The sequence below is a fragment of the Electrophorus electricus genome, chromosome 5 (assembly GCF_013358815.1).
Source record: "Electrophorus electricus isolate fEleEle1 chromosome 5, fEleEle1.pri, whole genome shotgun sequence".
NCBI classification, from domain to species: Eukaryota; Metazoa; Chordata; class Actinopteri; order Gymnotiformes; family Gymnotidae; genus Electrophorus; species Electrophorus electricus.
The window spans coordinates 2,906,235-2,932,218 of record NC_049539.1 but is presented as its reverse complement, the minus strand read 5'-3'; the positions used below and the strand labels follow the sequence as shown (position 1 = coordinate 2,932,218).

Below are 25,984 nucleotides of genomic sequence, written 5' to 3'. Positions count from 1 at the left end.
GAAGTGCCAAAATACATAAGGTCTATAAGTTTAAACAAAACCATGGAACAGAAAAAATGTCATTTCAGAAAACCTAAAAAGGAACTGGTAAATCAAGTGGAGCATACACCAGACAAACAAAGCGAGGAACCTGATGATCACTACTTCCAAGCTGAGGACACTTCCATGTAATTAAGCACACCTGTCAATATGGCAGATGAGTGTTTGGCAAAACTTCAGTTAGCATAGCTCTTTATGGACAAAATGGATATTCTCCTGGGAAGGGATTTAAACAGTCTAGGTGACTGAATTTGGGAAATATGGCCGCCCCAGTGAACCTATTTAGGGCAGGCCGGATCCTGGTCCATCTACTCCCTCAGAGCCTCCCTCAGAGTGATCTACAGATCACTCCTCTACTGAGCTGGACTGCAGCTCATCTCACATACAGGTTCCACACCGCTCTTCAAGGACTGCACAATCCTGCTCGCTCAGGCGCCCAGCCACGGCCGCGGTCATCTCATCAGCCAGCCTATCTCCTGAACCTGAGGCATCTCTCTGGCCCCTTCTGAAACCCGAGGACGTTCTGCTGACCTTCTCTTCTCCTGCACTACTGGCCACTTCTGCTTCGCTGCCCACGGTCCTGGCCACCCCCAAACCCCACCTCAGCTGTGGCCAGTCAGTCCTCGTCTGGCTCCTGCTTCAGACTGTTAGACTAGAAGGGCATGTTGCAAAGCAGTCTAGACTTCAAGCCCTAACAGAATGGAAGTTGTATTGGTGGACTCTGTAACATTAAATGAGTGATTAGTAACAACAGCTAATGCTAATGGTAAGTGGTGTGAAAAGGGCAAAGAAATTAAACAAAGACATAAAAGGAATAAACTGACAGCTTTTATTGTGAAATATAGTGGAAACAGGGGAACAATACCAGCGATAACTTCTGGTTGTTTTTTTTCATGCCTTGCCCAGAGGTGGTCGTCGCTGCGGTATTCCCCAGAGAGGGTGTCACCATGCCACCAAGTTCAGTGGCTCCTTGGTGTTTTGAATAATGGTCATTAGAATAAAATACACTGTTTTTTTTTTTTTTTCTTGTACATTGGATTGTGGTGTTATGCTGATTTGTTCTTAATGTCAATGATCTGTAAAATAGAATTGGACCTAAAAAGAACCTGCACACTAAAAATCCACTAGAGTGAAAAAATAACAACATTATCAGTATGTGTTTTATTTATTAGCTTTTCTTTTTCAAAGCAAAAATGCTGATCCAAAAATCCCCTTCAAACACTTTTGAACACAGATCCACAGACATGATGGGTTGATCATTGAACAAAATGAGACAGCTGGTGTATTTGCTTGTTTAGAGTTAATCTAATGCTGCAGAAACTGTTTAAATATATGTACTTGCATCGTTATAGAAGAGGCTATGTGCGTTTACATTTTAAATAAATAAAATTAAATAACTAATATGTTCACTGTTTATGTTTACATTTAAAAAAGCTTTGCAATCATAAACATTGCTAAATATTTCATCTTCCTATAGACTTGTATCTGTAGATCCTCTATGTCCCACATCATTCATGTCATAAGTCCCGGAGTCTATTGACCCTTCCCGACTGGCATAATGCACATCTCTGGGAGTCAGCCTACAGATATGCAGCTGTGCAGTGCTATAGGCCTGGTCCCTGAGGCTGAAGGCAGGGCACACCGCCCCCTTGAACCGGATAATGAACGTGTGTAAAACGTTGCCTGTACTGACATCATAGAACCTCACTCTACCCTTATCACAGTCCACAAACACACCCAGCCTCTGCACGCTGGCCTCCTTAACAATGCTGACGTTATTGTCGTGACGCGCCCTCAAATCTCCTTCATCTGATTCCAGTACCCAGGATCTTTTGTTGTTGCCCAGATAATAATCAACTCCATTTTTAATCTTATTGTGCACTGCGACACCAACTGACCAGTTCTGGCTGCCACCTACATCCACCTCCCAGTAATGCTTTCCTGTGGTGAAGGACTGAGATGCCAGGATGTTGGCTGATGCTGCTCTGCGATCCTTTGAGTGCTTGGTGGAGGAGCCTCTAAGAAAAACCTGGGTTTTGTCCTCCGAGATTGTCAGGTCTTTGTGTTTTTCATCTGGATCAAAGGTGATGGCCTTTGAGACTGTTTCAGAGAAGGAATAAAGATATTAATTAATTTTTATTTATTTACAAAGGGAGTAAGCCCACTATGACTAAAATCTCATTTACAGTAGGGCCTTTTATAAGCAATAATAAAAGCTAAAACAGCTAAAACAAGTATACAGTAAAATAAAAACAAAAATAATTTAACAAGATATAAAATACACACTAACAAAAATGCACACTGCTCTCAATAAATGTGCCATTTAAAAAGTAAACAATGTTTAAAGTGATTACAACTTGATAAAGAATATATGCACCAAAATAAATGTTATTCCCAAACCCTATCATGATTATACATATATGTGTAAAGCACAAACAAGTTTTAATTTTAAAAACCTTTTATTGTATATATTGTAAATAATGTGTAAAATATTGGCTTTGCAACTCACATTCCCATGGCCGTGGCAGTATCTTTTCATTCTTCTTGAATAGTTTTTGGACAGAATCCTGCATAGCCTTCAACCTTACGCCATGAGAGTTCAACTTCTCGTTCAGAGTGAAATAATACTCCTCCATGGTCTCCAGGCTGGTGTGAGAAGGGAACACGATTCAGCGTTTTTCATCGGCCCAACTGTATTGCACCTGTGTGTAAATAAGATCTGCTCTCACCTCATTTCCAGTGCATTGATTTCCTCCTGTGGAGACAAGGAAGAGAAAATATCTTCTTAGGCTTGGCTTTGTACTACTGGCATAAGCTATTTGCAAATTGCAGATGACCGTCTAATGTAATCTAATAATGTAGTCTAATAATGTAATTAATATGAGCTCATAATTTTTAAATGTGAAAGATAAAGCAGCATTTTACCAGCAAACTGGTAGGGCTTTCAGTCTTCTCTTTCATCCTGAGCGTCTTTATGTTCTCCTGCATGTCCATTGAGTACTGTTGATAACAGTCTCCATCCTCAGCAAGCCGAGACAGAGTATATTCCACAGATCCTCTCTCAGCTTCCAGTAACAGGAAAGCTTGCTCATGATTCTGCTCCAACAGTGTCTGGAGCTCACTGTACTGGGCTGTTATGTTTTTTTTTGTTTTATCATACATTAGCTGCAAGACCAATTGTAAATACATTACATAATATACATACATAACAGACACAGTAGTTGTGTGTTTAATAATGATTTTTCTGATAGTCAGACCTATTTGACTATAAGAATTACATTAATGTACTTTAAGTGAAAGAACTGGTCTAATATTCTCAGTTCAAATTTATTTATAGATAAATATTATTTGTATTGTGAGTTTTCTACTGGTTCTTGTTTAATTCAACTTTGTTACCTGTACTTCCTTTTCAGCTCTTAAAACAATTTCGTTAATATCATGAAATTTCTTCACGTTAGTTTTCACCTTCTTTGACTGGTCTTTAATTTTTTCCTGTCATGATGAAGAATTTATATTATAAAAACCACCACAACAACAATAATAAAAACAAAATAACACGTTTAACTTGAATGATTTACACATTCTACTATTTCGTTTAAAAAGAGTAGCTCAAAAGTACAAAATAATAACGTGGCACGTGTTACTTACCAACTGATTTTTGACAGCATCCTGCAAAGTTAGATATCTGTGATTCCGGTGACTGCCGTTAATTAAGCAGCTATCGCACACCGTTTCATTGCAGTTTACACAGTACAGTCTTATCTCGTTTACATGTGTGCAAGCGTCGCATTCGCTAGAGAATATTCGCGACTTGTTGGACGTAAGTGAAGCGTGCAAACTCATTCTAGTACACAGATCTGGATTAAAAAAACAAAACAAAAAACGCTTCTAAGTTGTTCGACCTCTGCGTTTAAGATGAATCTTTTCTCTGCTGTACGCAACGGTTGGGCGTTATTTATAAGGGAGAGACACCTCCTTATTCATAGGTATTAATACCTCCTCATTCACAGGAATTAACAGCGACGCAAATTCATTACAGAAGAGGCAGGGCGAAGTTCTGGTTTGGTCTGGTTCTCAACGTTTCTTAATCGGGAAGCCCAGATTTTAGGTTAATCCTAAAATAGATATTTTAAATATGGACACAAATTACCACCAAGACCTACCACTTTATTTTATGCAATTCTATAATTGCGATGTTTTAATTTACAAGTAAAAAAGTACTTTATTTCAATGTAGCTCACACGTCACTCTGCTGCTGCATCGCCTTCACTGGCTTCCAGTAGCTGCATGCATCAGATTGATTGATTGAACCTTGATGCTCACCTACATAGCCAAAAATGGACCAACTCCATGTATACATGATGTCAATGGTCAAAGTGCGATACTTTGAGTGCTTTCAAGTACGGCTCAGCTTGAAACACCATGCTCCAAGTCTCATGGAATTCAAGCATCGAGACAAGCATTCTCTGTCCAGGCTCTCAGATGCTGGAACAAACTTCTGACTGTCTGAACAACAGAGTCTCTTGCAGTCTTCAAATGCAGACTGAATCTCTTTGTGGAATATTTAAATGACCACTGATTCGGCACCTATGTTGAGTAACTGAATACTCTAGTAGGGTATTGTTTATTGCACTTATTGTTGTCTGATATAGAACTTATATGTTTTGCACTTCTAGGCATCAGCACTGAGCCCTGTATTTCAGCAGTGTTCTAGTTCAGTGGTGTCTTGAACTCTAACCTACTGTACTGACTAGGATACATTCTGTGAGTAAATGACAAAGCACTTTTGTAAATGCTGTAAATGTAAGTGCAAATGAACATGACCCTGAAAAAAAAAATCTCAACCTTTTATGGACCTTTCTGGTCCTTGTATGCACACTTACTAGAAGTATGCATTTTCCATGTAAAAAAAACAAGGATTACATATTACAAGCATATAGAATTAATACCGCTGGGTACTGAGTATCTATTGAAATTTATTGTTCCAAATATGTAGACAGTTTAGATTTAGGCTTAAATGTGCCTAAAGTTAACTAGTTTACTGGAAGAAAAAAGTTATCTCTCTACCATCTCGACTTTGCTGAAACTGAATGAATGAAGAGAATTTGCTGATAAAAGGGGCGTGAGGGTTTCAACCCCAACACAGGTGTTCTTAACTCCAAATGTGGAAAGACATTAATTGAACTGAGCAAAGAAAACAACTCAACTATCTTTGCCAGTAACTTAATTATTTATTCATTAGTGTAAAACAGAGATGTTAATAATGAATGTGGAAAAATGAAAAAAAAAAAACATTTTAAAAGAAAATAAAACAAAATTCTACATAAATGGGATGAAACCATTCAACTGCTTAAACCAGCTGCAAACTATGAGGAGCAGCTGCTTAATTCCTTCTTAGGGATGGGCAGGTATTGGCTTTGTTTGCACGACTGCCGGGTAAAGAAGCCTTAAAAAAAAGAGAAAGAACGCCAAAGCGAAAGCACCTCGCTCCTAGCTGGCACAGCTACCCCCTCGGCTGTCATCATGAGCAACCCACCGCGTCCACCTTCATCGCACTCTTCTGACTCCTTTTACTTCTCATCCTTCATCAGTGGCAGCAGCAGGGACACCATCAGCAATCATATCTCCTCTGTCACCTCCACGGGCGAGTCCTCCGTCAACCTCGCCACACGCGCCTCCAGCAGCGGTCTCGCGCACGACGTCAGCTCGCCTGTCCTTTTTTGCGATAAATGTAAACAAATTCTTACAAATGGATGCCTTGTAGAGGGGAAACACAGAAATCACTCATACTCAAAACTACAAGATGTTGTGCAGAAACGAATTGTGAGTATCTGTACCCTTAATCCCGATACATAATGTTGTCCGAAACAAGGAAAAATGCAGGAAAAATTTTAAAATGCCTTTAATTCTTGTATTTTTACTTAAGGTAAAATATGAAATAACTATTAAATATAGTTCTATATTTCTATCACCCCTTCAATCATATTCAGATGAGACAGTAGCAATATATGTATGTATATATATGTATATATATTTAGGATGGACTGGAATCCAATTTGAAGCACCTGACAAACAAAGCCAATAAATCTGTAAATATACAACAAATGGTCTCCAGGGCAAAGAAGCAGTGTGAGGTAAAATACCCCGCTAGTACTTTATCATTTTCATCACACTAATCTCCCTTAATCTACTCCTTGAGAACTAACTGTTTCAAACTGAGGATTTTGTTTTGCGTCAAAAATATAGCTATTTTTCTACCAATCTCACAGAACACATATAAGAATGTTAAAGACGTCATGACTGCCCAGTACAGCGAGCTCCACACACTGTTGGATGAGAACCAACAGCAAGCTTTCCTGTTACTGAAGGCTGAGAGAGACTCTCTGAAAGAGGGTCTTATCCAACTTGCTGAGGATGCAGACAGTTATCGTCAGAGATTTGAGAGCATTCGAAAGAACATTGAAGAGCTAGATAGAAGACAGGACAGCTACAATCTGGTGGTTCTGTTGGTAAGATCTTAATCATTCATGGCTGGACTGGACCAACATATTCAGGGTAGGGACACAGAAACAAGGGTCTTGCACAGGATAATCCCTTTGATAATTTCCTTAACAATCAAATTTATCACATGATTATGCCTTTGATAATCCTACAGCTAGCAGCGACTAGTTACAACTACTGGTATTTACAGTCCATTTATATTTTACTGTCTTTTTATTTTTATGGGATGCAGTATTACAGTGATGACTGTTTGAAGGTCTCTGTTGGTTTTGGGTAGGCAAGAAAGTGAAAGCTCAAATCGTAATCCCCTTTCTTTACAGGCGGAAACCGAGGTGCAGTTGTTAAGGTACATACTAAATTCACAATTAGCAGAAATGATTTCATATACATTCACTTTATAAATACATCTTTACATGCTTCCTTTATACAAATCATATTGTGTTTTTGATTCAAATCACGCCTATTAATCATATTAAGTTTATATTGTAATTCTAAACACACGTTTCTGTTCTTGTTAGCCTTGAGACTATAAACCATTTTTATTCAAATGTGGAGAGAAGGATGAAGGTTGATGGCATGAGGATGAGCACTCTGGAAAAGTCCATCACAAAGATTGTCCAGAAGAACAAAACGCTTCTGCCTCAACCATGGGAATGTGAGTAGGAGATACAGATTCATTATTTATTCATTAGAATCAAACCCAAATGATGGAGAAATGTACTCCATGCAAAACTGTAATTATGACATCAGTTCTATATTGAATTTCAAAAAAATAAAAATCTTTCTTGTCCACAGTCTCAGAGGCCATCACCTTTGATCCGGATAAAAAACACAAAGACCTGACAATCTCGGAGGACAAAACCCAGGTTTCTCTTAGAGGCTCCTTCACCAAGCAATCAAAGGATTGCAGAGCAGCATCAGCCAACATCCTGGCATCTGAGTCCTTCAGCACAGGAAAGCATTACTGGGAGGTGGATGTAGGTGGCTGCCAGAACTGGTCAGTTGGTGTCGCAGAAAATGGCTGGGTTAAAAATGGAGTTGGACATACCACTCTGGGCAGAGACGACAGATCCTGGTTGCTGGAATCAAATGAAGGAAATCTGACAGGAGTGCACCACAATGACGTCAGCACCATCTCTGAGGCCAGCGTACAGAGGCTGGGTGTGCTCGTGGACTGTGATATGGCTAAAGTGAATTTCTATGATGCTCTCACAGGGATGAAACTACACACGCTGTCAATGAACTTCCAGAGTGTGGTTGTCCCTGCCTTCAGCATTAGGCACATGGGGGAAAGAAAAAATTCTAAACTGGTAATTTGCAACCTTAAAAGTACGGGTGACTATCTTGGGGTGATGCTGACTCCAAGAATTCATCGGCAATAATGTGAGCTGACATGCAGGACTCTGATTCTGCCAGTTCTGAGGTGTCAGTTTCAGCTTCCCCTGACTCTGTGTGAGTTTCATGTCTCCTGGTTCTGCTGAACGTTTTGTTTACATATGTGCTTGATAATAGATCTGTGTTATTTTTCTGTTCAACTGACACACATGCTTAATAAATAAATAATATTGAAAAGAACTGTTCCATGTGTCCTTCTCTTTTACCTGCAAGCAGGGGGACGTCTTATACACCATGCTTGCTGTTGTTGAGGGAGCTTTAAGGAGCACTTCTCTTATTCAGTTGTACATGATGTCCAGTAGTTCTAGCACTGCAACACTGTATCTTTTAGCACCAAAGCGTAGGCCTGAAGTATTTTTTCACATTAGTTTCACTTATGTTCCTTTTATTTGACGTCATTGGTAGAGACAGATGGTATTAATAGAGACAGATGGTACTGTGCTTTTACTGTGTCAAGCTGTATACCTTTGCTATAAACTGCTATAACATTGCTATAAAATTAACATTCAGGCATTTAGTTTTGAGTTATGAAATCTTATCTAGAATGTCATGCTTTATGTGGGATTAAGGATATGAAAATATGCTTCTATAAAACCATGTGAACATTAATTCATTTGACTACTTTGAATTCATTTGACTACATTTGCAGTTTAGTTCTTGATTTTGCAATAAAATAGTTGTAACAGCATGCTCCCCCACCCCATAGACCACGTGGTATGGCCCACCACATGGTTGCATTATTGTTATTGTCTTCTTCCGCATATGCTCTTGTTACCCTTGTTTGTAAGAATTACTCATGAATATACTATATGTACTTCCTCTTTTTGTGTTGAGTGGCCCTTATGTGATCCTGATAAATCATAAATCCGCCCCAGTTTGGGTATGGGTAGACGTTGTTTGTTTCATGCCAGTGTTGCTAAGTGTGGCTTGTGCTGTGCCTTTGTGGCTAACACAACAACCATTAATGACCTTGAGTTGGCTAAGGTTTTGTACATTCTGTACATGGTTACAATTATAAAGGAGACTAATGTTTGAAATCTCCACCATTATGTCCAAACCATACATTCAATATATGCAAATTGATATTCAATGCATTTACCAGTTGGAGCTTGGTAGTGTTACATTCCAAGAGAAGGCTTATAAAAAAAAAAAAAAATCACTTCATCTTACATCTGCAAGATAGGTTTGCTGTACCACCCTGTACATGGTGGAGAGATGATGTGCCTTACACAGAGGTCTGCACAAACATACCCAGAATCCTTTGCAGAAGCCCACAGAGGCCCCTGCTCTGTACAAAGATCATTTTATAAGGAAACAGAATCTCTTTAATTCTTTATGTTTTATGCTTCTAATATTTCTAATTCAATATTTAAACCTTTTTCCTGTAAACACTTTGTATTACCTCATCACCATGATGCCAGAACAGAAATCAAACACAACAATTTAAAACAATTCATTGACTCTTACCACTTCTCAAGTTTTGCAGTTATTGTATGGTTTGTTTGAACACAGTTTGCAAAGTGATTTACCCAGAATAGAATGCATAGAATAATAAAGCTTATTACATCCTGAAATGTATTATGTTAGAAATGTATTTACCAAAATTGAAAAGAAGATAAATAGAAAAGAAAATGATTTAAACAATACCTTGAAAAATTGAGACATTAAAATCAAATAAAAAATAAATGATTTATAGAATATGGTGAAAAATTAAGAAACAGTAATGGAACAATTTAAATGAACAATTTAAAATAAATACAATTTAAATGATTTGGAATAATGATAATTTAAAGATAATTTAAGACTGTGTTTCTGCCCATCAATGAAGTAAAAGTGCAGCTACACTTAAAACCAAAGTGCACAGTTAAAAGTGTGATAGTTATGAGGTTTCCATGAATCTTTATAGCAACACAGTCTTCTCTCAATCCCTCAGGGGATATCAGCCTTTTCTCAGTTCCTATGGGAGGATATTTAACTAAATTCACTGGAGGTTGCCCATCCGTCATGGTGAACAGGATCACAACGAGGGCCACTGTTAGGCCTTAAATGTTCTTTAAGACGTCCCTCCCCAAAATTAAGAATGCAATAGTTCAATAGTTCTCATTTGTTTTGTCTTATTTGACAGTGCCACCGTGTCCCCAAATTTACATTATATTGAAAAAGGGGACAATAGGACCTTGGGACCTGGGAGAGGTGCTGCTGCCGTACAGCAGCTGTGGAAATGCAATTTGAGTCTGAAAGATTTCATGTTTGAATAATCAGTGACACCATTGCCGATCACTCTGCTGAAGACAGCACCTTCAACATAAAAGTAATGAAATGACACAATCTGGATGTCTATTAGACATGTCCAAAATGAAATTGACAGCGGAACCTTGATGATTGATGAACAAATGCTAATGTAACATTACTTTAAAAGCAAACTAAAAACGACTTTTGCGTTAAACAGTGCAGCATTTAGGGCAGGTGTTAATGGGTGGTTCATTTTCATTTTTGTAACTCTGGAGGGCATCGTCCCCCTATCCGTATATTTCTAGTGCCGCCCCTGAACACCACCACAGCTATAGCAACATGAACAGAACATGCGAATATAGGAGGAAAATCTGTTATAAACCATGATATACTGTGGCACAGTGCTATACACTATGAAATCCTGCAATGTTTTGCTATATAGCGCAGAACCACACTGTGTTGTGATACATACTGTATTCTTCTATATTGTATTACCTAGTCTATACTATACCCTATCTTTTTCTTTCAGGATTGAGTTTCAGAACAAATTTAACAAGGGAACTGGATTTTCATTTACACCTTTGTCCCTCAGTAGTCTGCTAAAAAGTCAAGAGTGACAGTCACAAAGCTATTAACCAGACAGGTAACTAGACAGTGAGTATTATTTTTGCTGTCCTCAAGCTTTTTGGATTAACTATAGAACATGTGGCAGATGTATAATTATGGCATGGATGTGAACAGGATTAAATTACAAAAAAAAGAAAGAAACCACTTAGCAGTATAACCATAAGACTGACACTGCATTTGATGACCTCGGATATGAGGTAAATTTGATTTAATCTGTAAGAGAAGCCACCAACATGGGCCACAAAGAGTACAGAGATCGTCTCCTGCTCACAGAAGTCTAGACTTGTGAATTTGTGAATGCATCTTCCCCCTGTATCTTATTTCCAGCCGCACCATTGTTATGTCTGGTTGGGTATTGTAGTCTTAATGTGAGTAAATGGCCTCTTCATGAAATCCTCACTAGCCTGCAGTAGCGTTTTGTGTAGCCTGTGGGTGGCTGGTCGCGATGGATAGACCCGTGAGGTGAGTCTGTGGAGCAGTGGCGCTCATATACAGAATCTTTTGAGTACATTGCTCGCCAGCAAAATAGCAGTTGATGTTGTAGTCCTAATTTTCCTCAGCATAAAGGGTGACAAAACATACAACCTGATAAAGTTGCTGACTGCTCTTATGACACTATTGTAACTACGCTGAAAGAGCATCACTCTTCACTGTCTCTTATCACGCCAAAAGATGCAGATTCCACAAAGACAAATCAACTTTCTTTTACAGTTTTGAAACAACGGTCAGAACACTATGAGTTTAGACAAACTCTTAAATGACAAAAGAGACAGGTTAGTGTGTGGCTTGCGCAGTGAGACGATTCAGAAGCGTTTTCTGACAGTGCAGATTAAGGTTAGTGAGGTGGATAGAAGTGAGCACATCTATGGATTTGGCAGCCAAGGCAGCACAATTGCGAAGTGCATCTGCTCAAGTACATAAAGTATGCAGTGAATTAAAACAACCTGGGCTAAACAAACTGTGCTATCACTGTGGCCATCAAGCACAGGAATGCAGGTGTAAGGATCCTCAAAACCTAAACAAAACAACAACAAAAAAGGCCAGTTTTACATTTACATTTACAGCATTTATCTCTTATCCAGAGCGACATACAAAAGTGCTTTGTCATTTACTCACAGAATTCATCCTAGCCAGTACAGTAGGTTAGAGTCCAATATACCGGTGATCTAGAGTACTATAGAAATACAGGGATCGATGCTACTGCCTAGAAGTGCAAAATACATAAGGTCTATAAGTTTTAAACAAAACCATGGAACAGAAAAAATGTCATTTCAGAAAACCTAAAAAGGAACTGGTAAATCAAGTGGAGCATACACCAGACAAACAAAGCGAGGAACCTGATGATCACTACTTCCAAGCTGAGGACACTTCCATGTAATTAAGCACACCTGTCAATATGGCAGATGAGTGTTTGGCAAAACTTCAGTTAGCATAGCTCTTTATGGACAAAATGGATATTCTCCTGGGAAGGGATTTAAACAGTCTAGGTGACTGAATTTGGGAAATATGGCCGCCCCAGTGAACCTATTTAGGGCAGGCCGGATCCTGGTCCATCTACTCCCTCAGAGCCTCCCTCAGAGTGATCTACAGATCACTCCTCTACTGAGCTGGACTGCAGCTCATCTCACATACAGGTTCCACACCGCTCTTCAAGGACTGCACAATCCTGCTCGCTCAGGCGCCCAGCCACGGCCGCGGTCATCTCATCAGCCAGCCTATCTCCTGAACCTGAGGCATCTCTCTGGCCCCTTCTGAACCCGAGGACGTTCTGCTGACCTTCTCTTCTCCTGCACTACTGGCCACTTCTGCTTCGCTGCCCACGGTCCTGGCCACCCCCAAACCCCACCTCAGCTGTGGCCAGTCAGTCCTCGTCTGGCTCCTGCTTCAGACTGTTAGACTAGAAGGGCATGTTGCAAAGCAGTCTAGACTTCAAGCCCTAACAGAATGGAAGTTGTATTGGTGGACTCTGTAACATTAAATGAGTGATTAGTAACAACAGCTAATGCTAATGGTAAGTGGTGTGAAAAGGGCAAAGAAATTAAACAAAGACATAAAAGGAATAAACTGACAGCTTTTATTGTGAAATATAGTGGAAACAGGGGAACAATACCAGCGATAACTTCTGGTTGTTTTTTTTCATGCCTTGCCCAGAGGTGGTCGTCGCTGCGGTATTCCCCAGAGAGGGTGTCACCATGCCACCAAGTTCAGTGGCTCCTTGGTGTTTTGAATAATGGTCATTAGAATAAAATACACTGGTTTTTTGTTTTTTTTTCTTGCACATTGGATTGTGGTGTTATGCTGATTTGTTCTTAATGTCAATGATCTGTAAAATAGAATTGGACCTAAAAAGAACCTGCACACTAAAAATCCACTAGAGTGAAAAAATAACAACATTATCAGTACGTGTTTTATTTATTAGCTTTTCTTTTTCAAAGCAAAAATGCTGATCCAAAAATCCCCTTCAAACACTTTTGAACACAGATCCACAGACATGATGGGTTGATCATTGAACAAAATGAGACAGCTGGTGTATTTGCTTGTTTAGAGTTAATCTAATGCTGCAGAAACTGTTTAAATATATGTACTTGCATCGTTATAGAAGAGGCTTGTGCGTTTACATTTTAAATAAATAAAATTAAATAACTAATATGTTCACTGTTTATGTTTACATTTTAAAAAGCTTTGCAATCATAAACATTGCTAAATATTTCAACTTCCTATAGACTTGTATCTGTAGATCCTCTATGTCCCACATCATTCATGTCATAAGTCCCGGAGTCTATTGACCCTTCCCGACTGGCATAATGCACATCTCTGGGAGTCAGCCTACAGATATGCAGCTGTGCAGTGCTATAGGCCTGGTCCCTGAGGCTGAAGGCAGGGCACACCGCCCCCTTGAACCGGATAATGAACGTGTGTAAAATGTTGCCTGTACTGACATCATAGAACCTCACTCTACCCTTATCACAGTCCACAAACACACCCAGCCTCTGCACGCTGGCCTCCTTAACAATGCTGACGTAATTGTCGTGATGCGCCCTCAAATCTCCTTCATCTGATTCCAGTACCCAGGATCTTTTGTTGTTGCCCAGATAATAATCAACTCCATTTTTAATCTTATTGTGCACTGCGACACCAACTGACCAGTTCTGGCTGCCACCTACATCCACCTCCCAGTAATGCTTTCCTGTGGTGAAGGACTGAGATGCCAGGATGTTGGCTGATGCTGCTCTGCGATCCTTTGAGTGCTTGGTGGAGGAGCCTCTAAGAAAAACCTGGGTTTTGTCCTCCGAGATTGTCAGGTCTTTGTGTTTTTCATCTGGATCAAAGGTGATGGCCTTTGAGACTGTTTCAGAGAAGGAATAAAGATATTAATTAATTTTTATTTATTTATTTACAAAGGGAGTAAGCCCACTATGACTAAAATCTCATTTACAGTAGGGCCTTTTATAAGCAATAATAAAAGCTAAAACAGCTAAAACAAGTATACAGTAAAATAAAAACAAAAATAATTTAACAAGATATAAAATACACACTAACAAAAATGCACACTGCTCTCAATAAATGTGCCATTTAAAAAGTAAACAATGTTTAAAGTGATTACAACTTGATAAATAATATATGCACCAAGATAAATGTTATTCCCAAACCCTATCATGATTATACATATATGTCTAAAGCACAAGCAAGTTTTAATTTTAAAAACCTTATATTGTATATATTATAAATAACGTGTAAAATATTGGCTTTGCAACTCACATTCCCATGGCCGCGGCAGTATCTTTTCATTCTTCTTGAATAGTTTTTTGGACAGAATCCTGCATAGCCTTCAACCTTACGCCATGAGAGTTCAACTTCTCGTTCAGAGTGAAATAATATTCCTCCATGGTCTCCAGGCTGGTGTGAGAAGGGAACACGATTCAACGTTTTTCATCGGCCCAACTGTATTGCACCTGTGTGTAAATAAGATCTGCTCTCACCTCATTTCCAGTGCATTGATTTCCTCCTGTGGAGACAAGGAAGAGAAAATATCTTCTTAGGCTTGGCTTTGTACTACTGGCATAAGCTATTTGCAAATTGCAGATGACCGTCTAATGTAATCTAATAATGTAGTCTAATAATGTAATTAATATGAGCTCATAATTTTTAAATGTGAAAGATAAAGCAGCATTTTACCAGCAAACTGGTAGGGCTTTCAGTCTTCTCTTTCATCCTGAGCGTCTTTATGTTCTCCTGCATGTCCATTGAGTACTGCTGATAACAGTCTCCATCCTCAGCAAGCCGAGACAGAGTATATTCCACAGATCCTCTCTCAGCTTCCAGTAACAGGAAAGCTTGCTCATGATTCTGCTCCAACAGTGTCTGGAGCTCACTGTACTGGGCTGTTATGTTTTTTTTTGTTTTATCATACATTAGCTGCAAGACCAATTGTAAATACATTACATAACATACATACATAACAGACACAGTAGTTGTGTGTTTAATAATGATTTTTCTGATAGTCAGACCTATCTGACTATAAGAATTACATTAATGTATTTTAAGTGAAAGAACTGGTCTAATATTCTCAGTTCAAATTTATTTATAGATAAATATTATTTGTATTGTGAGTTTTCTACTGGTTCTTGTTTTAATTCAACTTTGTTACCTGTACTTCCTTTTCAGCTCTCAAAACAATTTCGTTAATATCATGAAATTTCTTCACGTTAGTTTTCACCTTCTTTGACTGGTCTTTAATTTTTTCCTGTCATGATGAAGAATTTATATTATAAAAACCACCACAACAACAATAATAAAACCAATATAACACGTTTAACTTGAATGATTTACACATTCTACTATTTCGTTTAAAAAGAGTAGCTCAAAAGTACAAAATAATAACGTGGCACGTGTTACTTACCAACTGATTTTTGACAGCATCCTGCAAAGTTAGATATCTGTGATTCCGGTGACTGCCGTTAATTAAGCAGCTATCGCACACCGTTTCATTGCAGTTTACACAGTACAGTCTTATCTCGTTTACATGTGTGCAAGCGTCGCATTCGCTAGAGAATATTCGCGACTTGTTGGACGTAAGTGAAGCGTGCAAACTCATTCTAGTACACAGATCTGGATTAAAAAACAAAACAAAAAACGCTTCTAAGTTGTTCGACCTCTGCGTTTAAGATGAATCTTTTCTCTGCTGTACGCAACGGTTGGGCGTTATTTATAAGGGAGAGACACCTCCTTATTCATAGGTATTAATACCTCCTCATTCATAGGAATTAACACCGACGCAAATTCATTACAGAAGAGGCAGGGCGAAGTTCTGGTTTGGTCTGGTTCTCAACGTTTCTTAATCGGGAAGCCCAGATTTTAGGTTAATCCTAAAATAGATATTTTACATATGGACACAAATTACCACCAAGACCTACCACTTTATTTTATGCAATTCTATAATTACGATGTTATAATTTACAAGTAAAAAAGTACTTTATTTCAATGTAGCTCACACGTCACTCTGCTGCTGCATCGCCTTCACTGGCTTCCAGTAGCTGCATGCATCAGATTGATTGATTGAATCTTGATGCTCACCTACATAGCCAAAAATGGACCAACTCCATGCATACATGATGTCAATGGTCAAAGTGCGATACCTTGAGTGCTTTCAAGTACGGCTCAGCTTGAGACACCATGCTCCAAGTCTCATGGAAGACAAGCATCGAGACAAGCATTCTCTGTCCAGGCTCCCAGATGCTGGAACAAACTTCTGACTGTCTGAACAACAGAGTCTCTTGCAGTCTTCAAATGCAGACTGAATCTCTTTGTGGAATATTTAAATGACCACTGATTCGGCACCTATGTTGAGTAACTGAATACTCTAGTAGGGTATTGTTTATTGCACTTATTGTTGTCTGATATAGAACTTATATGTTTTGCACTTCTAGGCATCAGCACTGAGCCCTGTATTTCAGCAGTGTTCTAGTTCAATGGTGTCTTGAACTCTAACCTACTATACTGACTAGGATACATTCTGTGAGTAAATGACAAAGCACTTTTGTAAATGCTGTAAATGTAAGTGCAAATGAACATGACTCTGAAAAAAAAATCTCAACCTTTTATGGACCTTTCTGGTCCTTGTATACACACTTACTAGAAGTATGCATTTTTCATGTAAAAAGAACAAGGATTACATATTACAAGCATATAGAATTAATACCTCTGGGTACTGAGTATCTATTGAAATTTATAGTTCCAAATATGTAGACAGTTTAGATTTAGGCTTAAATGTGCCTAAAGTTAACTAGTTTACTAGAAGAAAAAAGTTATCTCTCTACCATCTCGACTTTGCTGAAACTGAATGAATGAAGAGAATTTGCTGATAAAAGGGGCTTGAGGGTTTCAACCCCAACCCAGGTGTTCTTAACTCCAAATGTGCAAAGACATTAATTGAACTGAGCAAAGAAAACAACTCAACTATCTTTGCCAGTAACTTAATTATTTATTCATTAGTGTAAAACAGAGATGTTAATAATGAATGTGGAAAAATGAAAAAAAAAAAACATTTTAAAAGAAAATAAAACAAAATTCTACATAAATGGGATGAAACCATTCAACTGCTTAAACCAGCTGCAAACTATGAGGAGCAGCTGCTTAATTCCTTCTTAGGGATGGGCAGGTATTGGCTTTGTTTGCACGACTGCCGGCTAAAGAAGCCTTAAAAAAAAGAGAAAGAACGCCAAAGCGAAAGCACCTCGCTCCTAGCTGGCACAGCTACCCCCTCGGCTGTCATCATGAGCAACCCACCGCGTCCACCTTCATCGCACTCTTCTGACTCCTTTTACTTCTCATCCTTCATCAGTGGCAGCAGCAGGGACACCATCAGCAATCATATCTCCTCTGTCACCTCCACGGGCGAGTCCTCCGTCAACCTCGCCACACGCGCCTCCAGCAGCGGTCTCGCGCACGACGTCAGCTCGCCTGTCCTTTTTTGCGATAAATGTAAACAAATTCTTACAAATGGATGCCTTGTAGAGGGGAAACACAGAAATCACTCATACTCAAAACTACAAGATGTTGTGCAGAAACGAATTGTGAGTATCTGTACCCTTAATCCCGATACATAATGTTGTCCGAAACAAGGAAAAATGCAGGAAAAATTTTAAAATGCCTTTAATTCTTGTATTTTTACTTAAGGTAAAATATGAAATAACTATTAAATATAGTTCTATATTTCTATCACCCCTTCAATCATATTCAGATGAGACAGTAGCAATATATGTATGTATATATATGTATATATATTTAGGATGGACTGGAATCCAATTTGAAGCACCTGACAAACAAAGCCAATAAATCTGTAAATATACAACAAATGGTCTCCAGGGCAAAGAAGCAGTGTGAGGTAAAATACCCCGCTAGTACTTTATCATTTTCATCACACTAATCTCCCTTAATCTACTCCTTGAGAACTAACTGTTTCAAACTGAGGATTTTGTTTTGCGTCAAAAATATAGCTATTTTTCTACCAATCTCACAGAACACATATAAGAATGTTAAAGACGTCATGACTGCCCAGTACAGCGAGCTCCACACACTGTTGGATGAGAACCAACAGCAAGCTTTCCTGTTACTGAAGGCTGAGAGAGACTCTCTGAAAGAGGGTCTTATCCAACTTGCTGAGGATGCAGACAGTTATCGTCAGAGATTTGAGAGCATTCGAAAGAACATTGAAGAGCTAGATAGAAGACAGGACAGCTACAATCTGGTGGTTCTGTTGGTAAGATCTTAATCATTCATGGCTGGACTGGACCAACATATTCAGGGTAGGGACACAGAAACAAGGGTCTTGCACAGGATAATCCCTTTGATAATTTCCCTAACAATCAAATTTATCACATGATTATGCCTTTGATAATCCTACAGCTAGCAGCGACTAGTTACAACTACTGGTATTTACAGTCCATTTATATTTTACTGTCTTTTTATTTTTATGGGATGCAGTATTACAGTGATGACTGTTTGAAGGTCTCTGTTGGTTTTGGGTAGGCAAGAAAGTGAAAGCTCAAATCGTAATCCCCTTTCTTTACAGGCGGAAACCGAGGTGCAGTTGTTAAGGTACATACTAAATTCACAATTAGCAGAAATGATTACATATACATTCACTTTATAAATACATCTTTACATGCTTCCTTTATACAAATCATATTGTGTTTTTGATTCAAATCACGCCTATTAATCATATTAAGTTTATATTGTAATTCTAAACACACGTTTCTGTTCTTGTTAGCCTTGAGACTATAAACCATTTTTATTCAAATGTGGAGAGAAGGATGAAGGTTGATGGCATGAGGATGAGCACTCTGGAAAAGTCCATCACAAAGATTGTCCAGAAGAACAAAACGCTTCTGCCTCAACCATGGGAATGTGAGTAGGAGATACAGATTCATTATTTATTCATTAGAATCAAACCCAAATGATGGAGAAATGTACTCCATGCAAAACTGTAATTATGACATCAGTTCTATATTGAATTTCAAAAAAATAAAAATCTTTCTTGTCCACAGTCTCAGAGGCCATCACCTTTGATCCGGATAAAAAACACAAAGACCTGACAATCTCGGAGGACAAAACCCAGGTTTCTCTTAGAGGCTCCTTCACCAAGCAATCAAAGGATTGCAGAGCAGCATCAGCCAACATCCTGGCATCTGAGTCCTTCAGCACAGGAAAGCATTACTGGGAGGTGGATGTAGGTGGCTGCCAGAACTGGTCAGTTGGTGTCGCAGAAAATGACTGGGTTAAAAATGGAGTTGGACATACCACTCTGGGCAGAGACGACAGATCCTGGTTGCTGGAATCAAATGAAGGAAATCTGACAGGAGTGCACCACAATGACGTCAGCACCATCTCTGAGGCCAGCGTACAGAGGCTGGGTGTGCTCGTGGACTGTGATATGGCTAAAGTGAATTTCTATGATGCTCTCACAGGGATGAAACTATACACGCTGTCAATGAACTTCCAGAGTGTGGTTTTCCCTGCCTTCAGCATTAGGCACATGGGGGAAAGAAAAAATTCTAAACTGGTAATTTGCAACCTTAAAAGTACGGGTGACTATCTTGGGGTGATGCTGACTCCAAGAATTCATCGGCAATAATGTGAGCTGACATGCAGGACTCTGATTCTGCCAGTTCTGAGGTGTCAGTTTCAGCTTCCCCTGACTCTGTGTGAGTTTCATGTCTCCTGGTTCTGCTGAACGTTTTGTTTACATATGTGCTTGATAATAGATCTGTGTTATTTTTCTGTTCAACTGACACACATGCTTAATAAATAAATAGTATTGAAAAGAACTGTTCCATGTGTCCTTCTCTTTTACCTGCAAGCAGGGGGACGTCTTATACACCATGCTTGCTGTTGTTGAGGGAGCTTTAAGGAGCACTTCTCTTATTCAGTTGTACATGATGTCCAGTAGTTCTAGCACTGCAACACTGTATCTTTTAGCACCAAAGCGTAGGCCTGAAGTATTTTTTCACATTAGTTTCACTTATGTTCCTTTTATTTGACGTCATTGGTAGAGACAGATGGTATTAATAGAGACAGATGGTACTGTGCTTTTACTGTGTCAAGCTGTATACCTTTGCTATAAACTGCTATAACATTGCTATAAAATTAACATTCAGGCATTTAGTTTTGAGTTATGAAATCTTATCTAGAATGTCATGCTTTATGTGGGATTAAGGATATGAAAATATGCTTCTATAAAACCATGTGAACATTAATTCATTTGACTACTTTGAATTCATTTGACTACATTTGCAGTTTAGTTCTTGATTTTGCAATAAAATAGTTGTAACAGCATGCTCCCCCACCCCATAGACCACGTGGTATGGCCCACCACATGGTTGCATTATTGTTATTGTCTTCTTCCGCATATGCTCTTGTTACCCTTGTTTGTAAGAATTACTCATGAATATACTATATGTACTTCCTCCTTTTGTGTTGAGTGGCCCGTATGTGATCCTGCTAAATCATAAATCCGCCCCAGTTTGGGCATGGGTAGACGTTGTTTGTTTCATGCCAGTGTTGCTAGGTGTGGCTTGTCCTGTGCCTTTGTGGCTACCACAACAACCATCAATGACCTTGAGTTGGCTAAGGTTTTGTACATTCTGTACATGGTTACAATTATGAAGGAGGCTGTAGTTTATGTGTGGTGTGACTAGCTGTGCTGCTATTAGAATGTTCATACTCAGTTACTTCAGGTTCAGTAAATCTTGTTAACTTCTTATGGGGCGATAAGCTACAATGTGCCTCCTCTAGATTTGCTTGTACTGATGTCACTGGGTTCTGTTCTTCAATCCATTAAACTGGTTGCACATGGTGAAACTTTCTCACAACTAATTTTCATTGGAACTATCAGTTTCAGTATCAGATTTTTTTCACTGGAAGTATCAGTGCTATATACTTCAGGCCAACGCCTGATACAGTGATATAACACTGATACTGCAGACTACTAATATGGTACACATTGTATACTATAGTAACTAGATAACCTAACTGATTAACTAACTGATTAATCTGATATATACATATATAAATTTGATTAGTTGAGTAACTACAGTCGGATTTATATATGTAGCAAGAGATGTAGGGATATTAAAAATCAAAGTGCAAACTGCTTGCACAACTGATGAAGGACCTTTGTCCAAAATGTTCTGGATATATATATATATATATATATATATATATATATATATATATATATATATATATATATATATATATAATGTGTATGTGTGTGTGTGATAATGAAAGGAGAACAATCAAACTTCATCACATCTTAGGTTATCAAACTTCAAACTTCAAGTTTATCACATCTTAGGTTTCACTCCCCTGTCATTATTGCTCCTCCTGGACCTCCTGGGTTCAAGTCTTGGGTTCAAGTCAGGCCTGTAGTATTCGTACCCAGCCACTATTTAATCATCTATTAGTAAGTATGAATGAGTATGAAAGTTGAGGATGAATATGCTGCATTAGGATTTACAATATGCAAGAATGTTGTACAATATGTTTCCCATCAATAAATATTAATATTTTACTGACATTTTATGAGATGGAAAAAGACATTATGCAAATATTGACTTGGTCATTTAATTGAGGTCTGCATACAGAATATATCTTTTGTGATATACACTTTCCCACTCACTTTCTGTCTTGCAAGTTGTATTTAGTGACAGCAAATAGCAAAAAGTTCTAGTGGAACTTCTAGCAAGATGGTAACATAAGTTTTCTCACACTGAAGTAACAGTCTATAAAGTGAAACTTTAGCAGTTGTTCTATAGGAGTTAATATAAGAAATTTAGAGGTTGTGTTACAACAATATGTAAATAAACATTACACAAAATAAGTAAATAAAGTTATTATATTATTAAATTATAATGAATTTAGGAACGTTACTGTATCTAAAGCCCATTGTACACCATCACCTCAATTGCACCACACAACCTACTGTACATTCATGTAATTAGTAATCAGTGTTTTCTTCATATAATTTTAAAATACAATGTCTTAAGGGGACTAAACAATCACAACAACCATAAAGATTTTGAGTTTTTGTATAAAATTTTAGCTTTTTCTACTGGGGGGCTATTTTTCAGCTTCAGTTCTTATGACATCTGTTTTGTGCATACATTTGCATTATGCTTGACGCATGCATACCTACAAGGAAATCAATTAAAGAACAGAACATTATGTATTGTATGGTGACAGGAGGAGACTCCCAGTACTTACTAATCACTGTGATGTTTGACACACAAGAGTCAGTCCTAGCCAATCACTGTGATGTTTGACACACAAGAGTCAGTCCTAGCCAATCACTGTGATGTTTGACACACAAGAGTCAGTCCTAGCCAATTGCTGTGATGTTTGATACACAAAAGTCAGTAATAACTGAATATTCTACTACTATTGTATATCATATATAATGTAAATGTAATAATGTAAAATTATACTGCATACCACTGTTGTACTGATATTGTCTATAGTTCCATTAGCCCTCCACATTGTACAGCCACTTTCATTACGTTCCATATCACTAGTCAGTGCAGATCACTAGTGGTTGGGATGGCACTTGGTATATAGTATAGTAATTGTCCCAATAGTTTTCATTTTTACTTTTTAAGATTGTAATTCTACATATAACTCTATTTATCAAAGTTGAAATTAAACTTACATCATTGGACTCAACCCACCCAGGTCAGTGTTTGTCCCCCTGCTTGTCTGTTAGACATACACTAATAGACGGAGGAACAGCTTCATCCCCAGAGCAATTCATACTAGACATAGTAATTATTTTGTTAACTTTTCAACTAAAATAATACAAATAATTAATTGTGATGAAACCACTATTTATTAAAATACATTTTTCTGTATGTATGGGCATTCCGTAATAAATAAAACAGTTTTACAGATTATATTAAATTATGTTTTTTCAACTGTACCATTTTGGAATTAAAATTTTCAAAATTGAAACTGAATATACATATAAGAACATTTATAAAAACTTTGAAATATGTTCATTGAATATTAAATCGAGATTTATTGAATACCTTTAAAGTCCTGCTATTTTGTACTATTAGGCATCAGCAATGATCCCTGTATTTCTACAGTATTCTAGATCACTGGTATCTTGGACTCTAACCTACTGCACTGGCTAGAATGTACTCTATGAAGAAATTACAAAGCACATTTGTAAGTCGCTCTGGATAAGAGTGTCTGCTAAATGCCTTACATGTAAATGCAAATGTAAAAATATGTATTCACACCTGCATGGTCTCTTCGAACATGAGCAAACTTGCAAGTGAAAGCAAAAGCTAACCAGTCAGGGTAGTCTACTGTACTAATTCTCAAAATTCATAATCATATGTATATGTCATGTTAGACAAGCCTGATTCTCCCTGCTGGTGCCATTGTATGCTGGATACCTTGGATTGAGGGCAGCGAACTAATTAAGATCATTAGAATATTAGGATCACACCATACAGGTCACAGATAGGTCATATAAGAGAATTAAGCTGGCATTTGAGCAGTGCTTTATTACATTTTATTATATCTTGTTTTCTTCCAAATGTTGCCGCTTATTAAACATAACACAACTTTAGTTTGATACAAGCTTGTTCAAAAATCCATGGAATAGTCTAATGTTGTTTGGACACAGTAGCTGTTTTGCGTTTTCTCTGCAGGTCTTAAGGCAGCTCCCCCATGTGTGAGCTTTGTCTGATCCATGTCTGACTGTTCTGTAGCTTTGGCCAAGGATGACACTAGTACATGTCTCCAGCGTGTTGACTGTAAGACGAGACTGGAGCAAGGCGTCTCTGGCTCGGCGTGGTTAATACCGTCTGTATGTCAGAAGTGAGATCTGCCACAATTCCATGAAGCAGCAGGCAAAGCAGCAGACAGCTGGCAAACTCAGTGAGCTGAGGAATAGATAATAGCAAGGAAGCAAGCAAACAGCAAGGAAGAACAGTAGAGTGCTGTAATCAGTATACGGGAGCACAGGGAGTACAGCCCACCTTCAAGAAGTATGTCTCAGTATGTAACAGAGCACTGTATGTAGTTTTCTCTATGTTACATACCTCACCACCTACACCACCACCAACACCTACACCACCTACACCACCAACAACACCAACCGCCTGACATAGCCCAGTGCCACCACCACAGCCCCTTACACACTTTTCTGTAGGGTCTGACACCAAACTGCAACAAGTTAGCTTGGTACATGCACTTACCGGGACAGAATGTGCAGAAGACACCCTTTGCTTACTAGTGAAAGTGGCACCCTTTTTAGAATGGGAGTGCTGGAATATTTTCAATAGTTTGCTTTGTTGAATATGATAAATATGAGCACTTGAATATGAGCACTTTAGCGTTAGAGTTAGGGGTTAGGTTTATGGTTAGGTTTAGGTTTAGGGTTAGAGTTAGGGGTTAGGTTTATGGTTAGGTTTAGGGTTAGAGTTAGGGGTTAGGTTTATGGTTAGGATTAGACTTAGGGGTTAGGTTTATGATTAGGAACATATTTTTGATGTATTTAATATGCATGCTATAGAGTGTGAGAGAAAAATGTATCGTGTATTGTGTATGAATATAGAAAACATATACTTCAGTTTTTTCACGCGAGAGAAAGAAATGTTTCACACATTAGATTTATTTAAGAATTTGATGGAAAATCTGTTCAGTTACACACAGGTTCTGCCCAAGAATACACATGGAGATTCTCATATACTTCAAAGGAAAGAACAGATAAACATATAAAACTCAAGTCACCATTCAAATGTACGTCATCGAAAGCTGCTGCTGGAGAGGTGCGGTGGAAAGGACAGTGATCTGGAATTTAAACATTTGAATAATAATGAGGGGAGGTGACTATATATGAGCAGTTCAGGCTTCTATAGCTGGGTGTGATGGGGGGGGAATCAAGTATTACTTGTTCAATCAAGTATGTGTGTGGGGTGTGTGAAAGACACAAGAAGAAGATATTTTTCTACTTAAAGAGGGTAGTGTTCATGCCCACGATGCACAGGGAGGGATCACGCATGATACTCAGGCCTTAAACATCACAAGACTTCAGCCACTGGTCATAACATTGTCTCCACTCTAGGTAGACATATAAAATGGAATGACTCAGAAAAGCTGAAATACCACACATACATGAAAGGGGAAAACCCATTTCAGCTAAATCAGTGTTATATCTGTATACATTTAAGACCAAGACACTAAAAAGAAGTAAACACAAATTCTCAAACATTTGTTGTTTTGTATGTATTTAAAATCATTCAGGTATGTTGTATTGTACAAAACCTTTTTGTAAAAATTTTCTAGAAACAAACTGATAATCTTCTTCTCAGTTCATCCAGAGATAAATGACACATACAAAAATGTTATATTGCTTTAATATATAAAATGAAATGGGAACAAGAATGGCATAATGGCAAAAATGTAACTAATTTCACTGTATACTCAGTAAAGAATCTTAGACTTAAACTACTGCCTTAAGATTCATCTTTGATTTAACTGACAATATTAATGATATTAACCAACACAGATCTCATTTCATAACTATAATCATGCTTCACATTCCGGTTCTGACATGTCCTGGCAGCTACAAGTCAGCACTAGCATTGTCAAACGTGGTTCAGTGGAGTGCCATTATCCGCTG

At 38.2% G+C, this 25,984-nt stretch overlaps 3 protein-coding genes across 3 annotated transcripts; 2 read left to right on the top strand and 1 right to left on the bottom strand.

The window, feature by feature from the left end:
* Window positions 1-1,510: 1,510 nt before the first annotated feature.
* On the bottom strand, window positions 1,511-3,882 carry LOC118241430 (tripartite motif-containing protein 75-like). The gene is made up of 6 exons (XM_035526425.1): window positions 3,688-3,882; window positions 3,436-3,531; window positions 2,965-3,204; window positions 2,769-2,794; window positions 2,549-2,685; window positions 1,511-2,139 (listed from the first exon to the last, which is right to left on the bottom strand). The coding sequence occupies exons 1-6, from the start codon at window positions 3,880-3,882 to the stop codon at window positions 1,511-1,513; spliced, it is 1,323 nt and encodes a 440-aa protein (XP_035382318.1).
* A 1,846-nt stretch (window positions 3,883-5,728) lies between these two features.
* Window positions 5,729-8,074, top strand: LOC118241475 (probable E3 ubiquitin-protein ligase TRIML1). Its single transcript, XM_035526579.1, has 6 exons — window positions 5,729-5,862; window positions 6,078-6,173; window positions 6,309-6,548; window positions 6,861-6,886; window positions 7,059-7,195; window positions 7,336-8,074. The coding sequence occupies exons 2-6, from the start codon at window positions 6,144-6,146 to the stop codon at window positions 7,920-7,922; spliced, it is 1,020 nt and encodes a 339-aa protein (XP_035382472.1). The 5' UTR covers window positions 5,729-5,862; window positions 6,078-6,143; the 3' UTR covers window positions 7,923-8,074.
* Window positions 8,075-17,733: 9,659 nt separating this feature from the next.
* On the top strand, window positions 17,734-20,083 carry LOC113586080 (probable E3 ubiquitin-protein ligase TRIML1). Its single transcript, XM_035526569.1, has 6 exons — window positions 17,734-17,867; window positions 18,083-18,178; window positions 18,314-18,553; window positions 18,866-18,891; window positions 19,064-19,200; window positions 19,341-20,083. The coding sequence occupies exons 2-6, from the start codon at window positions 18,149-18,151 to the stop codon at window positions 19,925-19,927; spliced, it is 1,020 nt and encodes a 339-aa protein (XP_035382462.1). The 5' UTR covers window positions 17,734-17,867; window positions 18,083-18,148; the 3' UTR covers window positions 19,928-20,083.
* The last annotated feature ends 5,901 nt before the right edge of the window (window positions 20,084-25,984 follow it).